The 22,496-nt window shown below is 34.6% G+C and overlaps 1 protein-coding gene across 1 annotated transcript in view; it reads right to left on the minus strand.

Annotated features, from left to right (window-relative positions):
* The window catches only part of LOC128232621 (uncharacterized), a 60,216-nt gene extending 37,720 nt beyond the window's left edge, over positions 1–22,496 (minus strand). The window contains exons 1-4 of the mRNA XM_052946284.1: positions 22,304–22,496; positions 21,002–21,041; positions 10,435–10,605; positions 7,461–7,576 (exon numbers count right to left, since the gene is read on the minus strand). Of these exons, the coding sequence (XP_052802244.1) occupies positions 7,461–7,576; positions 10,435–10,605; positions 21,002–21,041; positions 22,304–22,396 (420 nt within the window). The 5' untranslated portion in view covers positions 22,397–22,496. The remainder of the gene's footprint in view (positions 1–7,460; positions 7,577–10,434; positions 10,606–21,001; positions 21,042–22,303) is intronic.

Consider the following 22,496-nt stretch of genomic DNA (forward strand, 5'->3'; position numbering starts at 1 on the left):
TACACAGACAGTCAAAATCTACATTTATGTACTTTACCAAAGAAAATTCGGGAGCATTAAGATAAATTTTCAAGTGTTATATGTTTCAAAAAACCAGGTCTAAGAACTGATTTTAAAATCAGTCCTGAAAAATATCCTTCTAATTCCAGCTATGCCCGTTCGCAATAAGCAACGGATAAGTTTGACTTCTTGCACTGACTGCCAGATATCTTATGTTCAGATTGTTTTCTGTTTTATCGGAAACACACACTATGTTATTTTTACATCATTTTCAGTATTCTATAACGATTTAAATTCTAAATCATTATTAAACTAATTAACAACTACGAATATCACGATACCTTGTGTTTTTCTCTTCAAATATGTCATCGTGAAGCAGTGTGTTCAATGCTCCCCAGAGTCAAATTCAGAAAAAATATCCATTTTGACTATGATGAACACGATATCATTTTGCAGTTTGTGTTTGTCAGAAGCTATACATTTTTGCGCTGTAATCCAATTCATCTTTGTTAATATACGACGTTAGCAAATGCAATACAATGAAAACAAGAAAAGATATGCATCCAAAAATGTGTATTTATATTGCAAACATAATGTAAATCAAGAAAATAAATGTGAATCATATGCATTTGAAACTTTATTTTTACATGTTTCCAAATCCGCTGTGGACCTAGTTAATGAGAAACAGATTACATCCTTTTCAAAAATAGGTAGGGTAGGTAGGCTTTTTAAATTTTTTTATTTTATTTTTTATTAGGCTTTATATAAGAAAGTTATTTTCATCATTGGAGAATGGTGTTACAGTTATCTTCTGAATAAGCATTTAAGGTTTTAAACTACATATTGAAAAGCAATTAAAAAAAAAAAAAAAATTTTTTTTTTTTTGCAAACTGACTATAAAAACGGTAGGGTCGGCGCCTATTCCGTAGGTAGGGTCGGGTAACCCAAACCAAATGTATTATTTTTTTAGGCCTAAAACAGAAAAAAATCTGAACATAAGATATCTGGCAGTCAGTGCAAGAAGTCAAACTTATCCGTTGCTTATTGCCAACGGGCATAGCTGGAATTAGAAGGACTTAGACCTGTTTTTTTGAAACATATAACACCTGTCAAATTTATCTTAATGCTCCCGAATTTTCTTTGGTGAAGTACATAAATGTAGATTTTGACTGTCTGTGTATCCGACTTTTCAACTTTTTTTGGTTATATTTTCTATATAAAAACCACATCACGGTAAATTGTCACGGTGCTATTTCGTTAAAGACAGAAACAGACATTTGACCTCCTTACCGTGTCTGAAACTTTGTTCAATGTTTGATTACTTCACTATGGAAAGGTTATGCTTATATTGTGGGCAAAAGGTTAGAAATGGCCATTTAAAATTCTTTATTACACTGACATGTTTCATAAAATCCATGGGTTGATAATATATGCACCTCATATGCATAGATGCATTCGAACAAATATATACAATTAATTTCAATGAGCGCTTGAACTCACAGTGTTGAGGTCAATATTTTCAGTCATTAAAAGGATCTTTTAATATGCTTTTGAAACTTAATGATGATCTATCACCTTTTTTTCAGCCTATGAAATAGCTGACACAAGTAAGGTGTGTTTTGTCTTCACGATATAAGATTTAAAAAATAAAAATAAAATCGGAGAAAAATACGTTTTATTTTTATTTATTTCTCCTTCGGGACATTTTATGCATTTTATTTTTATTTCCTCCTCCTTACCCAACTTTTTGAAAAATCTCCCGTAAATCTAAAGATAAAAAACTCTGGCCTTATTTGCACTATATTATACCTTATATAAATGTGTCCCTAATATGTACTTATAAATTCGATCGGTTCTTTTATCAGTGTATTTTAATAAAAAAATTAGTTTTATGAAGTCCGCCGTCCATATCATAATTTTGGCCGGTCAGGACCATGCCAAAAATAAAATGGACCGCTGACGTCACAAAAATGGTAAGTATGTCTTGTGATTTTCACAATGGCGAACAATTGTCACAAGTAAACGTTATTTGCTTTGTTCAATAAACCACATCAAAAGCACTTTCAAAATATTGAATGGTAATATAAAATGTTCAGTATAATATAAGAAATATAACACACAACTTCGGGCCATATGGCATTATAGCTTAAAGAAAATAGAAAACAAGAGGGCCATGATGGCCCTAAATCGCTCACCGGAGTAAAAGAGTTTAACCTTTGTTATCAATATAGCTTGTTTCTCAAAGAATATTGAACAAGAGCTGTCATAGTATGTGACGAATGCCCCCGAATGTGACATTGACCTATGAACAAGTACATGAAAAGTTGATCTTGCCTTTACGTGTCAAATACATATGGCAAGTTCTTATAAACTGCCTCTGAAATACCATCCATACTTGACAGCCTACACTCATTTGTCCTCATATTCAGCATTCCATTGTGAATTTCACCTTAGAGGTAGAGACATGGGTCTTGCACACGACATGTCGTCTTGTTATGTCAAATACATGTGTCTAGTCATTTTAAAATCTGTACTTACAAGAGAAAGTTACAGCCCGGACACGACAGCCTATACTCCATGTACTTATATGCAGCATACCATTGTGAATAAACACTAAGTGTGGCCTTCAACTTAAGGACACGGATCTTGCACGTGACCTGTCGACTTGGTATGTTTAACACATGTGACAAGTCATTTTAAAATCTGTCCATACAAGAGAAAGTTATAGCCCGGATACGACAACCTACACTCTTTGTCCTTATATTTGCAGCATTCCATTGTGAATAACACTTAGTGTGACCTTGACCTTAAAGGTAGGGACAAGGGACTTGCACACAACACGTCGCCTTGATATATCAAACACATGTGTCAAGTCATTTTAAAATCTGTCCATACAAGAGAAAGAAACAGCCCTAACACGACAACCTATACTCTATGTCCTTATATGCAGCATTCCATTGTGAATAAACACCCAAGTGACCTTGACCTTAGAAGGAGGGACACAGGTCTTGCATGCGACATGTCGCCTTGGTATGTCAAACACACATGGCAAGTTATTTTTAAATATGTCCATACAAGAGAAAGTTACAGCCCGGACATGACAACTTATACTCTATGTTCTTATATGCAGCATTCCATTCTGAATAAACACTAAGCGTGACCTTGACCTTAGAGGTAAGGACACAGGTCATGCATACGCCACGTCGTCCTGGTATGTGGAACACATGTGGCAAGTTATATTAATATCTGTCCATACAAGGGAAAGTTACAGCATGGACACAAGTTATTGAGCCAGACACATGGACGGACGGACGGACTGATGGGCAGACAGACAATGTGATTTTAATATGCCCACCTTCAGGGACATGAAAACATACTGGTCAAACATGTTGCCTGAATAATCACTGACAGGACTGTCAGGGTTACCTGCACACTGACAGGACTTGTCACAGTTTCCTGCACACTGACAGGACTTGGTGATTGGCTGCACACTGACAGGATTTTGTTCAGTTGCCTGCACACTGACAGGTCTTGATGATTGACTGCACACTGACAGAATTTGATTCTCACCTGCACACTGACAGGACTTTGTTCAGTTGCCTGCGCACCACACTGACAGGACTTGATAATTGACTGCCCACTGACAGCACTTGGTACAGATACCTGCACACTGACAGGACTTTGTTCAATTGCCTACACAGTGACAGGACTTTTTCAGTTGCCTGCACACTGACAGGACTTTTTCAGTTGCCTGCACACAGACAGGACTTAGTTCAATTGCCTACACAGTGACAGGGCTATGCTCAATTGTCTGCACACTGACAAAACTATGGTAAATTGATTGCTTGCACACTGAAATAACTTTTAGTATAGATACACCAACAACAAACAGTGCACCATCCAATAAAATCAACTAGAGCTGTCACAGGAGTGACGAATACCCCCAAATGCCGCCTGGACACAGGCATGGCAAACCATTCCTTTGAAAAGAGGCCATAACACCAAGGTTACTGCACACTGCATCTTCTTTTATCATGCATGTATTGTTTTATTTAAATCTGTTGAGTAATTTAGAAGTTACACTGCTGACAAGAAAAACTAGCTGATGCTCTAGCTGATCTCTTCTGGAATAAGACATCTAGAGCATTCACGAGCTTTTCTTCCAACACGATCATCATCAAATTTTACAAGTACATATTTGGGCTTGAATGCATCCTTATCCACCTGGGAATAAATCCCGGGACTGTTCCTGTAGCCGAATTAACAAGTCCATCTGACAGGTCAATATTTGTAGTTAGTACTACTGTGGCAAATATGCCATACTTAAGTTCTGCTGGTATTCCACTGGCATCTGGTTCAAATGAAGCATACTGGATTTGTTTTGTTTGTTCATCTTTCCAAGTGTCAATTACTTTTAAGGTAAATATTTGCTCATTTAGTTTTTGAAGGATCTATCGAACTTGACCTGTATCTTCTGATGTTACACCTGTGTACCAAAAAATGTTCAAATCTGTCAAGCCTTTCATGAGTTATCGTCCAGAAACCATTTTTCTATTTTTAGTAACAGTGACCTTGACCCCACCAGCCCCAATATCGAACTTGATCTGTATCTTCTGATGTTACACCTGTGTACCAAAAATTGTTCAAATCCGTTTAGCCTTTCATGAGTTATCGTCCGGAAACCATTTTTCTTTTTTTAGTAACAGTGACCTTGACCTTGGCCCCACCAGCCCCAATATCGAACTTGACCTGTATCTTCTGATGTTACACCTGTGTACCAAAAATTTTTCAAATCTGTCAAGCCTTTCATGAGTTATCGTCCGGAAACCGTTTTTCTATTTTTAGTAACAGTGACCTTGACCTTGGCCCCATCAGCCCCAATATCGAACTTGACCTGTATCTTCTGATGTTACACCTGTGTACCAAAATTTTTTTTAAATCTGTCTAGCCTTTCATGAGTTATTGTCCAGAAACCATGAAAACCGACCGACCGACCGACAAGCTCACTAACTTGATCTGTATCTTCTGATGTTACACCTGTGTACCAAAAATTGTTCAAATCCGTCTAGCCTTTCATGAGTTTAATATCGTCCGGAAACCGTTTTTCTTTTTTCAGTAACAGTGACCTTGACCTTGGCCCCACCAGCCCCAATATCGAACTTGACCTGTATCTTCTGATGTTACACCTGTGTACCAAAAAATTTTCAAATCTGTCAAGTCTTTCATTAGTTATCGTCCGGAAACCATGAAAACCGACAGACCGACAGACCGGCCGACCGATAAGCTCACTCCTATATACCCCCTCAAACTTCGTTTGTGGGGGTATAATAAACTGCCTTAAGCTCTAAAAATCAAACTTCAGATCACATTCAACACCTTCATTTATTACTACCAAAATTGCCTATCTAGGACAACATCACATTCCTTCTAATGTTAATAAAAAAAACTTCTTTATATACATTATAAGTGAATAACACTATCCACACAGAAGATTATAAGTATCTTCCATGGCTGAGAGTGTAAGATAGGTTTATTCCGACCCGAGTGTAGGGTGTTTTGCGGACACGAGGTTAACCGAGTTTCCACAAAACACCCTGCGCGAGGGTCGGGATGAACCTGTCTTACACAAGCGGCTATGGTAGATGCTTTTTCTCCCAACTGTGTTAAACAAAGTTAAGTAAAATGTATGTTTTGATGGAACTCTTTTGTGCTTAATGAAAATAATTGCATATGAATATGTGATAATTTGTGGTTGTCATGGATATGCGCACATTGATTCAGTTTATGGTAACAGTCAAATCGCTCTTTAAATAGTTCTACGGAGAGTGAACCATTATTTCTTGAAAGGTGCATGAAAACTGTATAATGATGACATTTGAAGCGAGAAATAATTAATTAGCGTTCTAAATATTGCCACAAGACCAGGTTTCCATGATGCTACAGACGACAGTCTTCAACAAGGGAGGTAATTACAATGTGATGACCATTAAAAAGGAGTTCCATACGGGCATTTTATCTTTGCCCGTGGGCAAGATAAGAATTTATAGCATGGTTAAATTATAAGATCTACTTATCTGGGGTGGGAGAAGATTGTAGCATCTGCATGATCAATAATCTACATGAAGTTCAATGGAAAAGTCTGATTATCAAATTTATCATTAAGTAAAAATGAAATACCTTCTAAAGAATAAAATGTATAATAATTATTTGATCTATAAATCTAAAAAACAAACAATAATTACCTCAAAAGTGACTATGTTGAAGACTTAATAAAATTTAAAATCTTGTTACTAAAAATAGAAAGTAGTGGTATCTCCAACAAAAAGGGAGACCATATAGCAAGACTTGCTGCCCTTCCTTCAAGAGTAAACTTTACATAACTATCAGATTTTTACAAAATGTATTTATAATGAACTTGTTACCCATGGGGTGAGGCCAATTTTTTCCAGGGGCATAATTTGAATAAACATGGTGATAACTTATCGACAATGTTACACAAATATTTAAGCACTAGGCTGCATAGTATATGCAAATAAAAGTTTTGTAATTTTTCCTTTAGGATGCAATGGCAACCAGAGTTCTGCATGGAATTCATTTCTTTGAACACTTTTGAAAAAGCACCAACCTGAACCAAGGATCATTCCTATGAAGTTTCATTAAAATTGTCCAAGGGGTTTAGGAGAAGATGATGAGTATAACCAATTGTTGACGCTTTTCCTTTAGGTTGCCATGGCAACCCGAGTTCTGCATGGAATTTATTTCTTTGATCAATTTTGAAAAAGCACCAACCAAGGATCAATCCTATGAAGTTTCATTAAAATTGTCTAAGGGGTTTAGGAGAAGATGGTGATTATAACCAATTGTTGACATTTTCCTTTAGGTTGCCATGGCAACCAGAGTTCTGCATGGAATTCATTTCTTTGAACAATTTTGAAAAAGCACCAACCAAGGATCATTCCTATGAAGTTTCATCAAAATTGACCAAGTGCTTTAGAAGAAGATGATTATAACTAATTGTTGACATTTTTCTTTAGGTTGCCATGGCAACCAGAGTTCTGCATGGAATTCATATCTTAGAACAACTTTGAAAAAGCACCAACCAAGGATCATTCCTATGAAGTTTCATCAAAATTGTCCAAACAGTTTAGGAGAAGAAGATGATTATATCCAATTGTTGATGCCGAATGACGGAAGACAAACGCCGGATGACAGACGCCGGACATAGACTGATCACAATAGCTCACCTTGAGCACTTTGCGCTAAGGTGAGCTAATAAAAGTTACACTCCATGTATATTGACTTTATGCTCCTGTAAAATTTAAATGTGGTGACTATATGAGTAAGTACTTCTAACACTTAAATTTGACAATGACAATGGGACAGCTTAGTTTTAAAATAGTAAAAACATATTATTAAATAGTGCTTATGCACCAGTGCATAACTAATTTAAATCAGCAAACCTGTAAATTATTTTCTGTCCATGAGTAATTTTGAAGAATCATAATGTCACATTTTAGCAGTCTATTGGAAGTCAAGTATCGCACAACTTGAAAACCTTGCACAGCTCCTGGGTTGTCTGTGAATGAAATGATACCATTGCTGATCAACTTTAAACAGCAGATGATGAACTGTTTGCATTTTCATTGGGCCAAAAAAAATAATACCTGTGCTTCCGGTAAAATGGCAAAAAAATAGGGTCGGTAGGTCGGGATTTTTTTTATTTTTATTTTTTTTACACTTTCCATATCATGCAAATTTCTGTTGCATCATCAGATCAATTATGTTATATCTACGTGTTTCCTAATTTATAAAACAGCATTGTTTACTGTCTGAAATAATTTCCTTACCTTCGATTACCATATTTTTCCGCCAATTTTGCCCATAAAATCTGGTGCTTTTTTGTATACAATACTCATTTATAAGTCTTGATCTGTTTTTAGGAAATTCCAGCACTTCAATTTCAACAAATCTTTGATAATGTTTTAGCCAAACAGTCAATTATCAACTAAATTTTAAATTTGCTTGAGGAAAATCGCCGATTTTCTTGTCAACTGTGAGCTCCTTAAACTAGGCCTTCAAGTGGAGGTAGGTTAATAAAACAACAAGTAAAAGCGTTAATGGATTTATCTTTTTTTCGTACATTACTACAATCAAAGTTTCATTCATATTAATAGTGAATTTAAACATTTCGTTCATTGTTTTAAGATTCCCAAATGATGATTATTGATTGTTATTGTTTCGATTGTATGGTATTTTCGTACCAGCCTAGGCGAAATCCTGGCAATCAAATGGGATCATACGGTATCCGACTGACCGAATTAGATACAAACCATAGCCACGCGCTTTTGATCTTATCACCACCCGTACTCTGACGTCACAAATTGTACCGTTTGATCTGTAGCCGACACATTCCAAAAATGTGTTAACTTTCACAGGTTTTTGATTGGATTTCAGTTGATGGGACTTAAATAAGGCGAAATAAATAACCATTGATAATTGCGGATAAATTAATATAATGATAAATGAAATGTGTATTGGAACCTGGCAGTTAGCCTGCATGAATTCTCAAAGCCTAATCGTAAGAATCTTGCATAATATACGCAAAGCCTTATCGTAAAAAAAGTAAGATTTAGTTTGGAAATGGATATGGATAAATAACACCGCGAACTATAATTCAAAATATTTTCATTAAAAAGACAGCAAAATATGTCTCCGGTGATCAACCACGTGTTTTGACCGTAAACATGCGTTTGCCAATTTTAAGATATCGGACAGGGTTCACCGCCCTCCGCCATTTTGTTTTTGCGTCTTGTTGATACATAATCAGGAATGAAAGTACATCTCCGGGGACATTGAAAGACAAACAACGAAAATAATAACGATATATTTGAACAGATATATTATTATTTTTTACGAACATTTTTAAAAAATATAATTTTTTTTACTTTTATGTCTAAACAAGAGGCCCAAAAGGGCCTATGCTCTACTGGCATGGCTTTTGTGGTCATATCAATCTAGAGCATGTATGTATGGGTAAAAGGCAACAGACATATAGTTTATGTTTTGTGTTTGGGTTACCTGAAAACGTAGCACGTTCAACATCTGAGCCCAGAAAGTATTGTAAGCAGATTAGTTGCATGAACTATTTTAATATGTGCCAAGTAAAAGTCATCTGACAAAAAAAAAATGCTTTCAAAACTGTACTCATAGTAAAATTTTCTGTAGTTTTAAAAGTTAAAAAAAGTTGGTCAAAAGGTCAAAGTCAAGGGCATCCTAGGACAACATTGATCAATTTGAACAAACATTCACAATCAATTGTGCTGAGATGGATGCACGAACACACAAAAAGATTTTCAAACCTTTCCAGATTTATGTTTACCAAACCTGTGAACCCTGGGTGTGGCCAGTAATGACACCAGGTGCATAACTTAAACATTCACAACCAATTTTGTTAAGATGAATGCGCAAACTACAGAACTTAAAGCTAAAAAATGGCCTTTGGGCTTTCAACAAGAACAAGGCAGAGTAATTCACAAAATCAACTGCAAAAGCAAAAAGCAAATTGTCTCTCAAAATCCTAGACTTGCAAATTGTCTCCCTTAACTCTAGACTTGAATTTACATGTACATGTAAACTTGGCTAAAAATAGAATTCGCTCATGCAGACCTGGCTAAAAATAGAGAGCATTTCTTTAAAACTTTCATGGCCCATAATCTAGGCATTCATGGGCGGATCTGGCTGGTTTTCGAAAGGAACCGAGCTCTTATGGATATCTAGATACTGTACAAGTTTCATCAAGATACAATCAAAACTGAACTCTGTATCGTGTTCACAACCAATTGTTTACACATTAGCATTTTTTTATACTATCAAGGGCCATGATCTAGGCATGCATAATCTAGGCATTCATGGGCACATCTGGCTGGTTTTCGAAAGGAACCGCGCTCTAATGGATATCTAGATACTGTACAAGTTTCATCGAGATACAATCAAAACTGAACACTGTATCGTGTTCACAACCAATTGTTTACACAATAGCATTTTTTTATACTATCAAGGGCCATAATCTAGGCATGCATGGGCGGATCTGGCTGGTTTTCGAAAGGAACCAAGCTCTAATGGATATCTAGATACTGTACAAGTTTCATCAAGATAAAATCAAAACTGAACACTGTATCGTGTTCACAAGCAATTGTTTACAGACGCACGGACGCACGGATGCACATACTACGTACACATTACCATCGCATAAGCTCTTCTGGCCTTTGGTCAGTAGAGCTAAAAAAACAGGGTCGGTCGGGTTACCGGAAACACAGGTGGTTTTTTTTTTTGCCTTAACATGCAAACATTTAGGATAATAAATGAAATACAAGGTGCCAATTGATTGCAAAGCAATTGCAATAAACTATAAAAGAAAGGAAATTCAATACTTACGCATATTACCAGGTGGTGTAATTGTAAGATTAATTTCGCTGTATTTTTTGCCATCATTTGTAAACTTGTACTGAGCCTTGGCAGAGATGTTACTGACTGAGCCGGGCACATTGAGGGAGTTGGTCAGATATTGGTTGCCAAACTGCTGCAATAATTTGTCTGGACTACAACCTATCAACAAAAGAAAAAAATAAGAAAATGTTAAAGGAATAAATTTGTACTGTATACGTTCTTGTGTGTACACAGGGGGGTCTCTCTATTTTTTTTTAAATCTAATTCTGGGTCTTTGACAATGCTTAACAGGACCAAACCACGTAAAAATAAACATTATTCCTCTGTAAATAATGTGTAATCTGCCATTTTTTCCAGTGCTCTTGCTGACTTCTTTTAAACAAACCATAAATAGTTGCAATAAGGTAGCTTACACATACAAATTCGTATGATAATGAAATAAATTATGGATTCATAATTAGCGCACAGGTGGGTAAATTGATACAGGTCCTGTGAGGCTATCAGGGCAAATAATTAAGCATTTGCATTATATTGTAATAAGCCTGTTATCTATAAGTAGTTTTGTAAACGATATGAGATAAATAGACATTAAAGTTACATAAGTTTATATCCAAATCATAGCATTTCCCTCATCGGGGTCATTATCAAGACACAGCATGTCCAGTGTAAAATAATACAAACAAAATTTAAGTTATTGTCTTTGCTATATCTAGTTAAATTCTGTATAAATGTAACAGCAAAGGTTTTATAAGCATTCCTGTGTACAAAAGTTTAACATGTGAATCCATTCAGGTCTGCTCTGTTAAGATACTATCAGAATTAAAATAATTGAACAAGATTCCTAATATTTATACTCTGTTCAATAGACAAAAAAGTAGCTATTTTAAATTATGTATATTAAGTATGAACTGTTTATAGAACTGATACTTTCTCCATAGGGCAATCACTGTCAAACAAATCATTTCTATGTTTAGCTTTGAACCTTTCAAAAAAAAAAATTGTTATGAATCCTGTGTCTTTGCTAATCAATACTATAACACTTGAACAAGTCACTTGTCATGCAGTTCTCAGTGTTATTATTGATATATATGTTATCTTTACTAGGGTTTAAGCCAGGTTTTAAAAATGGCAGGGAGCTGCTGAAAAAGGACAGGGTGCTAATAGTGAAAAGGACACACTGTAGCAGTCCTTGTAGAGCTTGATAATGTATGAATTTGACAGAAAATGTTAGGAACTGTGTTTTATGGAAAGTAACATTAGGTTTCAACTGCCAAATATGTAAATTGTGTATGTATTTATAATCTTATTATGATTTTGTTACTAAAAAAGAAAAATATTTGCCAATCTTGAGCATTGTATTTAGTAAAAAAATAAGGGTGCCCATGCTGGTCCCCATGAGGGCAGAAGGGTGGTATCAAAAAAGGACAAGGTGCAGCACCCTTCCGTACCTTACCATCTTTTTCTGTCCATGGATTTGAATGCTTTAAAATCATATTTATATACTTGCTCCATGAGTCATAGAGGCTTGATCACACTCGTTCACGTTAGGTCAAAAGGTTAAATGATTTCAATTATAGGACAAGGAAGTCATTATTAAATTGAACAATAAGCCCTATCTCATGTCAAAACTTATTTTAACCAATTAATATTTTAAAACTTCCTTTCAAGGAATTCAGCAATTTATATCTACATACAATGTAGTAGATGGGGCGTTTTCTGAAATGATAAAATAGGTTTTTGTATTATATCTAAGACAAATGCTTTGTACTGTGTTTTCAAGCACTATATATATATATTATTTTTTTTTAAAAAGAGAAAAAGGTTTAAAAGATTCACATGTTAAAACCATTGTTCAATAAAGTAATCACTGTGAGGCATTTCCTTGTACAGAAATTGAAATGATAAAATAGACAGATTAATGTTCTAGCAGGTAGATCATAAAATTTCCATTTGAAAACTGTTGGTAACAATTACATTGAAGAGATAATTAATAAAGAACAATATGATATGAATTATGACTTTAAAAATAATTACACAAGGAAGTGACTAGCACATAAAAGGTTAAATATGCTTATTCTTTTACATCTCCCTCCTGTTCATCATAGGGATTGAAAAATCAGTCTGAAATCATATTTGATCAAAGAGATAATTTGTCAAGCCCATTCGATCAATTTTTAATTATGTAATTATAATAAAAATAAATAAAAAGTTCATAGAAAATGTATTAACTAAAGTGGTAGAAAAGAATAACAAGCTGCAATTTAAATGTTTGAAAAAAACTCTTGTGACATACTTTTGTTATTTGGAAGTAATTTTTCTATGATAAGCTTGTGGCTTTTAGCTCTAAAATAGGTTTTGTTAATTAATTTAACCTGTTTTTCTAATATTTTTCTGTTGTTTGAGAATACAATTATAAAGCGATAATTGATTCTAAAATTATGCTATCGATTATCAGCAAACTCAATTATAATCGATCAATTATCATTGAATAAAATTAACATTCTGTTCATTACACTGTTGGTGTACATGATCTAACCATGTAGACATGCTTATGATATAAATGTCTGAAAAAATGTTTAACTCAGCCATTTTTAGGGAATACTAAGGCTCCCACATTTACAAAATGATGCTGACTATTGATCACAATTAATAGCCAGTATATACACAATAGCCAGTATATATGAGACATAAATCATCATCTTTGAATTTACAACCATCCTACTATGAAGTGTACATACATGCAGATCTTCATTGTGCAAGCGAAGACCTGGCATAATATTCTGTATGTATTGTATCAATAGTCAGTGCTCATTTACCCCATATATTTAGAACCCAATAACCAATAAAAACTTCCCAATTGGTAATTCGTATTTACCTGTAATACACATAATGCCGTGACATCATGATTTTTTATTTTTATCTGGTGTACATCCCAAAGGGATTATGAAGATTATATTCATTTAGAAATTAGTTTAAGCTGTGCAAGTTCATAAACAATACAAATGATATTAAATCAGGAGTTGTTTGCAGAGTCATAAGACAATATTTTCACATGCTTTTTAATCATGTGATTAATGGTTCAGTAAAACGGTCTGCTGTCAGGATTGTTCAAAGATAACTTTATAATTTCACAGTTAACAAAATGGTGAGTGGCACAGATTTATCAGCACGTAATTGGTGAGTGGCACAACTTTAGTAGCATGAAATGGGTAAGTGGCACAGCTATTTCAGCATGTAATTGGTGAGTGCCACAGCTATATCAGCATGTAATTGGTGAGAGGCACAGCTATTTCAGCATGTAATTGGTGAGAGGCACAGCTTTATCAGCATGTAATTGGTGAGTGCCACAGCTATATCAGCATGTAATTGGTGAGAGGCACAGCTATTTCAGCTCAGCTATATCAGCATGTAATTGGTGAGAGGCACAGCTATTTCAGCATGTAACTGGTGAGTGGCACAGCTATTTCAGCATGTAATTGGTGAGAGGCACAGCTATTTCAGCATGTAATTGGTGAGTGGCACAGCTTTATCAGCATGTAATTGGTAAGAGGCACAGCTATTTCAGCATGTAATTGGTGAGTGGCACAGCTTTATCAGCATGTAATTGGTGAGAGGCACAGCTATTTCAGCATGTAATTGGTGGGTGCCACAGCTATATCAGCATGTAACTGGTGAGTGGCACAGCTATAGCAGCATGTAATTGGTGAGTGGCACAGCTATAGCAGCATGCAATTGGTGAGTGGCACAGCTATAGCAGCATGTAATTGGTGAGTGGCACAGCTATTTCAGCATGTAATTGGTGACTGGCACAGCTTTATCAGGATGTAATTGGTGAGAGGCACAGCTATTTCAGCATGTAATTGGTGAGTGGCACAGCTTTATCAGGATGTAATTGGTGAGAGGCACAGCTTTATCAGCATGTAATTGGTGAGAGGCACAGCTATAGCAGCATAAAATTGATGAGTGGCACAGCTTTATCAGCATGTAATTGGTGAGTGGCACAGCTATAGCAGTATGTAATTGGTGAGTTGCACAGCTTTATCAGCATGTAATTGGTGAGTGGCACAGCTATAGCAGCATGTAATTGGTGAGTGGCACAGCTATATCAGCAAGTAATTGGTGAGTAGCACAGCTATAGCAGCATGTAATTGGTGAGTGGCACAGCTTTATCAGCATGTAATTGGTGAGTGGCACAGCTATAGCAGCATGTAATTGGTGAGTGGCACAGCTTTATCAGCATGTAATTGGTGAGTGGCACAGCTTTATCAGCATGTAATTGGTGAGTGGCACAGCTTTATCAGCATGTAATTGGTGAGTGGCACAGCTTTATCAGCATGTAATTGGTGAGTGGCACAGCTTTATCAGCATGTAATTGGTGAGAGGCACAGCTTTATCAGCATGTAATTGGTGAGTGGCACAGCTATAGCAGCATGTAATTGGTGAGTGGCACAGCTATAGCAGCATGTAATTGGTGAGTGGCACAGCTATAGCAGCATGTAATTGGTGAGTGGCGCAGCTATAGCAGCATGTAATTGGTGAGTGGCACAGCTATAGCAGCATGTAATTGGTGAGTGGCACAGCTATAGCAGCATGTAATTGGTGAGTGGTACAGCTATAGCAGCATGTAATTGGTGAGTGGCACAGCTATATCAGCATGTAATTGGTGAATGGCACAACTATAGCTTTAAATTTGATTTTTTTAAAGCCGAATTTCCACATTAATAATTTATAAAAAATACAAGTGATTCCTGCACCATATACAGATTGACGTTACTCATTTCAATCACTCCCTTCAAGCAATAAAGCCTGAATATTAGAGTTTGTTTCAGAATTGATTATTATTTTAAAATTGATCTAACTACTCATGTTCAAAGGAATACAGTGACAAGTTTTGTAGCATAATAAGCACATGTAAATTAATTATATACAATCCCATTTTAAACTTTTTGTGCCGTGGCAGCAGTTTATTGCTTAAATAAACACCAACAAACCATATTTATGATGAAACCATATTTATAATGTGTTTTGATAAAAAAAATTCCATTTTCTTAAGAAGATTACCTTGATTGATATCCCTGTCGAAAATTATGAGAAAATGTCAAGTTTTTTTTAATTTACATAGAAAGACATATTTTGTTTATCCGCCCTCATAATGCTGACCATATAAAAATGTTCCGATATTGACAAGGCCTAAAAAAAAAATACATTTGGTTCGGGTTACCCGACCCTACCTACGGAATAGGCGCCGACCCTACCGTTTTTATAGTCAGTTTATGAAAAACTAAAAAAAAAAAAAAAAAAAAAAATATATTTTTTTTCGTTCTTTTTTTTAATTGCTTTTCAATATGAAGTTTAAACCTTAAATGCTTATACAGAAGATTGCTTTAACACCATTCTCCAATGATGAAAATGATATTCTTATATAAAGCCTAATAAAAAAAAAAAATAAAAAAAAATAAAAAGCCTACCTACCCTACCTATTTTTGAAAAGGATGTAACCCTAACCAAACAATTTTTTTTTTTAGGCCCAAGCATGTGAAACAGTGGATCAAAAAATTTATAGACAGCAATATAATTACAGTGACAACATTTGAAATACATCTCTATACAACATTTTTTTAAAAATATTTTGTTATCTACATTTCATAAAAGAATATGTATCTGGTCGATATACTCTTGCATACCTGAGACATGTGTGTTTCTGATCATGTGACCAGTAATGAAAAACCCGTCTAACACCCCCATGTAATATAAGTCACGTGTAACAATGCGCAACTTCTAATTTCTTTTTGTATGGTTTATGAAAAGTAAATCATCAAATTTATTATAAAAAAAGCGCAATCAAATATGTCAAGTATGAAAGACTTTTAATTAAAATTGAAAATACATAAAAAAGTAATCATCAAAAACATGATTTTCATAGAAACTTCTTGAAGTTGATTGTGATCTAAAATAACAGCTCTTCCATCAGTAAATTATGTCACATTTGCTTTTTAAAGTATACAAGACAAACTATCAATGATGTTCTCCCGGTCCAGATTTAAAACTCCAACCCTCATGCACTATGCGTGGCTGGTAACTCAGCAAGCCTCGTTACTGGCTTACGTGCATGCCCTCTGTTAAGTTTTTTCTATCCAGACCGGAAACACATAATACTTAAAAAATTATAATCTGTATCATTCACCATTAACAACGTTTATGAGCACAACAACAAAATAAAAAATAGATATTAAAATGATTAATTCTAAATTGTATAATTCTTTTTGTACCATGTTTAAAAGTGTGTTTTTTGTTTTTGTCTATAAATAACTCCTGTAACAGAAGGTAGAGCTTTGCCATGGTATAACTATCGTGCGGATAAATAACAACACTATTCACTCATACGCACGCTAATTAATGAACTTTGTCCATGAAAACATGTTACGAACAGTTATTTCTATCACAACCATCCTGTTTTCTAATATACACTCGCGGTAAAAAGCCTCGGTTGACATTAATTTTCTGGTAAACATTATATCAACCTCCATGGGATCTGATATTTAAATTATAGCCATTTTTGAAATTATAAGTTTAAAATGGACCCATTCAGGCATGCTAAATTTCACAGTACATATGTTGTTTTCTGGAACAGCTAGTTAGAAAATTGTTAAAATTAAATAATTATTTTTTGCATCAACCTATACGCCATATTGTGCGCCTTTCAATAACTTCCATTGCATTGCTCATTGTGAATCATAGTGATAAAATGATGTAACTATATATTTTAATAGCCAGACTGTGTCAAAATAGTTCAAATAATACTTGCAAAACATGAATGTCAAAATCACAATGCAGAAAGATTTCAAAAATGTAATCTAAACAAATTGAATGCTAGCACTACCCAGTGAATAATAAAATCTTAAGATGAAATTCTGTATGTACTTTGTTCATGTGTAGGCTTTTTCTCCTTTTACATTGCTAAATGTAATAAATTACACTCTTTTCAAGAGAGCTTAGGTAAATTGTTTGCCTATAGTATAATAGACATTCAAGTCTGAAGATATTGATAAGTTTAGTACAATGTTAATTATTCACATTTCTTTTCTCAAAATTTGCATTACAAGGAAGAAACAACAACAACAGGCTTCATATTTCATGCAACTTTCTTGTAACTGAATACTTAAATTAATAATAAGAATTGAACTAAATGCAAAGTTTTAAACCTGCGGTGACACAAGGATATATAAACTGTCAAGTTTATGCATAGCTGTGTCAAGAATATAAGGCTCTTTTTCATACAACTTTTTTGCAGGCTTTGACAAATTATACTTTTTCTATACATACTTTACATGAAATTCTATTTACTTGTAAACTTGTTTCTCTTGTTCAGTTATAAAAGAAATCAAGTGTAAAAATAACTGGACCAGAAAAAAACTGAACGGTATCATTTTTTTTTATTGTGATACCATTTTGTTCATATTAATAGATGTAAATGATGTTATACACTTCTCTATTAATCAACAAAATGTCTTACTATTTAGTAATCTTTTTACATTATCAATACCACTGATAAATAAATTAATAACATCTTTATATACATGAACTCCTGCCTTAATACATCATGCATCTCAAATGACATGATGCTTATTTGGATAAAGACCACCCTCGATAATTACCTTCTCTATTTAACAAAAAAATGTATTGAATCTAAGTTTTCATGTGACTTGTAAATCCTTCCATTGGTTTTACAGTTATATGAATATGTTATGAGTTTATGGGCATGATGTCAAGTTTGCATCCTAAACAAAACAAGAGATGTTAGTGAAACATTTATGCCCCCTTGGGAGCCAAATTGTTAGTAGGATTTGGACACTTAAATAAAATATGGACAATCATTTCAGCTTACAGTCACACTGACCTTGACCTTTGACCCACTGACCTCAAAATCAATAGGGTTCATCTGCTGGTCATGACCAATAAGCCTACCTAGTATGAGGTCCCTGGGTCAAAGCGTTCTCAAGTTATTGATCGGAAACCGTTTTTCATGTTAAGGTCACACTGACCTTGACCTTTGACCCACTGACCTCAAAATCAATAGGGTTCATCTGCTGGTCATGACCAATACACCTACCAAGTATGAGGTTCCTGGGTCAAAGCGTTCTCAAGTTATTGATCGGAAACCGTTTTTCATGTAAAGGTCACACTGACCTTGACCTTTGACCCACTGACCTCAAAATCAATAGGGTTCATCTGCTGGTCATGACCAATACACCTACCAAGTATGAGGTTCCTGGGTCAAAGCGTTCTCAAGTTATTGATCGGAAACCGTTTTTCATGTAAAGGTCACACTGACCTTGACCTTTGACCCACTGACCTCAAAATCAATAGGGTTCATCTGCTGGTGATGACCAATACACATACCAAGTATGAGGTCCCTCGGTCAAAGCGTTCTCAAGTTATTGATCGGAAACCATTTGGTATTCCGACCGACCGACCGACAGACAGACAGACCGACCGACCGACCGACCGACATGTGCAAAACAATATACCCCACTTTTTTCAAAAGGGGGCATAAATATGGTCCTCTACGACTGTACATAATACAAACTGTTTATTAAGTCAGTATCAGTTTAGTTTAGTAAAGCATAAATGAATAATATTTTTCTTCATGTTTGCATGAATGTTTTTTTTTTTTTTGGGGGGGGGGGGGCCTTTGTCCTTCTGCAGACAGTTAAATAACTCTAAATAAATCTTATTTATGCCTAATGGGATCTTCTGCCGTCATTTTTGCCAAAGACTAGACCAGGCCAATTTCTCAAAAGTTATTGGTGTAATAACTAAGTAGGTTATTTCATTGAAGCCAATTTCTCACTGCTGATTCTTCTAAATACAAATTAGTTTTTAAGAAAATACCTGTGTTTAGGGAAAACCATCAATCTTAGGTTACTTTTTTTACCCTAGATTAACCAAAAACAAAACAAAACAAACAAAAAAACAACACCCTTGTTCATACCCTTCCTGCATTTTCAAGACTGTTACCCTAAACTCAGATTATCGCACAGATGATATCCTGTAAAAGTCTCAGAACTCTTTTATATAAAAATATGATTCAAAGTATACCAGGCAAAAAAGAGTGCTTTGCTAGATCCTGTTATAAGGGGCCAATATAAAGATTGCTCCAGCACATGGGGTCAGTACTAGTGTTCACCAGTACAACACCTTTCTTGTTATAGCTCATCCAAATTGTATACATGGGAAGATCCTGGATACAGTCACAGAGGGTGCAGACTTATGGGGCCTAACTTAGGATGTACAGGAACTGAAAATTATCATTTCAAAAAGTGGAATAGGGTTTTCATTTGATACAAAAGCAGTTGTATGGAACAACATAATGCATAAATTTAACCTAAGTGTATGAAAAAAGGAATATTTGGCACTGATTATACGACCATTGTATGTCTTTTGATGTTATTTATAAACAATTATGAACATAAGTACATGTATATATGTATGTACCATTCATTCTACTTTTTAGTTAATCTACTTCTACTTTTACCAGATACTGGTCATGTTTAACAGGCTGAACATTATTTCCAGGGGATAGCGCAATAAAGCAAAAGAGTGGCTAGTTGAGCCTTGAAGGCATCAACTGAGCCTGCTGAAACGATGTCGGGTGCAACACTGTTCCACTCCTTAATAGTTCAAGGGAAAAAAGACTGCTGCCTGTAGCTTGTAGAACATTGTGCTAGTTTGAAAGAGTGTGCTAATGTATGTCAGGAGAGATGAGACTGTGGTAGAAGATGGTTTGTTTTGTTGATGGCAACTAGGTCATTTGAAATTTTGTATAGGAGGTTAAGGCGGGAGATCTTTCTGCAGTCCTGTAGTGGGGACAAATTGTGCACCTTCACATTGTACAATTTTCAGTTCATGAATATCGTCTTTCTCATATGGGTCCAAAACAGAACTAGTATATTCCAAGTTGGGTCGAACAAGTGATTAGTTATCTATTTCTTTTGTGGATGAGGAGGCGATGTTCAAGTTTCTTAGTTTCGTCTTACAAAAATCATGTTTTGATTGGCTTTACATGTAATATTAACTAATGTTAAAATGCATTAATAACTAAAATGCAGTCCTAAAACAAAGAGTTAACATGTGACACAAATGATTCTCAGGGCTTCCATTAAGGATTTGAAACTGGAAGTATGAACTTCCTGGCCATCAATATTGGAATCTTTTCAATCAAATTTGGAAGTTTAAGTTTCCCGAATACAATAATTGTTTCCACTATTTTTTAACTAGCATGTTAAATATCAAATAATTCACAGAATTATATTATAATAATTCATTTTACTTAAAGACTTATTGAAAATATGAACATAAAAGTAAAATTGCCACAAGGTTTTGATATTTTGATCTTCCAAGCTTTCATCTTCGGAATTTTTTTTCAAAATATTGGAAGTTTTTGTACTTCCAAGGAATCAACTTTGGAAGTTTTAACCCATTTCTAGGAAGTAATATACTTCCAAACTTCCTTTAATGGAAGCCCTGGATCCTTATAAGAATTATATATACTTACCATTACCACTGAACGTATACAACAAACATGGCAATTCATCCTGAAAAGAATTTTTTTTTTAAAGAGAAGCTTACTAATATATTTATACTGTACCAATATACAGTAATGTCATTAACTCAATAAAATCAAATAAATATTGAGTCAATAATTCATATCTACAAGTATCTTTCATGTATAAACATTGTGGATTGGATAAGCCAACCAGAGGGCACTTGCTTGTCGCATTTTCCTTTCTATATCATAAACACATAATTGATACATTATCTTGCATACCCTTAGCTTTCAAATTTGAAAAATATTTATACGTTAATTAATACTTCTTTTTGTAAATATCACCAAAATGAGTGTGTCATTGTCCATCGAAATCACTGCATTTTTACAAAACAAGATTAATCAACATTTTGTTTTCAAATAATTATTTATTCAACCCTACTGGTTGACGGTACATTTCCGAACAGGGCACAAATCCCGAACACCGGCTAAAACATGCGTTTGTTTACTGAGATCGATTATTCGATGATCTAGATCAATACAGAGTCTAGCCTTGGTCACACTTGCGAAGTTTCATCTTGTTTTGTTAAGTATTTTTCTAAAAAATGCCATTTAATGTTTATACGCTTAAAGATCAAAATGTAGCACATGGGGGAATGACTTCAGAGGGGAAACGCGCATCTTTATGTTTTGCAGTTATGTTGACCTACATTGAAGATATTTATAAATAGAAATCACGCTTTACAGTTGAATTGCATGTTTTAAAAAACATCAGAAACAATAAATAACTATGCAGCTAAGTGTTTATCTAATATAGTATGGACTTATTAATTATAATTGTATGACCATGTATTTTCACTTTAAAAGTGTTCGGTATTTGTGCCTTCCATATCATAAATTTAAGGGTGATTTACTGTCCATAAAATGAACGATTTTCGACATAAAATTGATGAGATCGTGAACCTGTACTTTGACAGATGTTGTCACATTAACCAAAGATGTTTCATACGCAATTTTAACTTACTGCAACAAAAACACTCCCAAGATAATTGTGAAAATACTCAAAAAGTGTTCGGATTTGTGACCTTAGCCAGTACTGTTTAGAAATATAACAATTTAAAATATTAAAAATTTAAATGCTCAAATTTTCCAGCACTGGTTACATTTATACAATCATTTGTCCAGTATTTAATAAACTAATAATTTGTTTGACAGAATATGAACTTTCATAAATGTAAAATAATAACACTACACCATATTTTTGACATGTCTTGTTTTATACTATTAATTATTACAAGTTTATTTTGTTACATTTGGTGAGCAATCCCTTGGTCCATCTTCAGCAGCTAACAAATAGTTGAAAACCGAGAGAGAAAACACCCACAGAAAACAAAAAATCCCCATGCTAACACAACAAGCCTTAGACTTGAAATGAATTGTTAATTTGTTTTTCCATGCCTTACAAACTACTTTAACTTCCTTGTTTAAGCCTAACTTGATTACA

Source organism: Mya arenaria, chromosome 4, assembly GCF_026914265.1.
Source record: "Mya arenaria isolate MELC-2E11 chromosome 4, ASM2691426v1".
NCBI lineage: Eukaryota > Metazoa > Mollusca > Bivalvia > Myida > Myidae > Mya > Mya arenaria.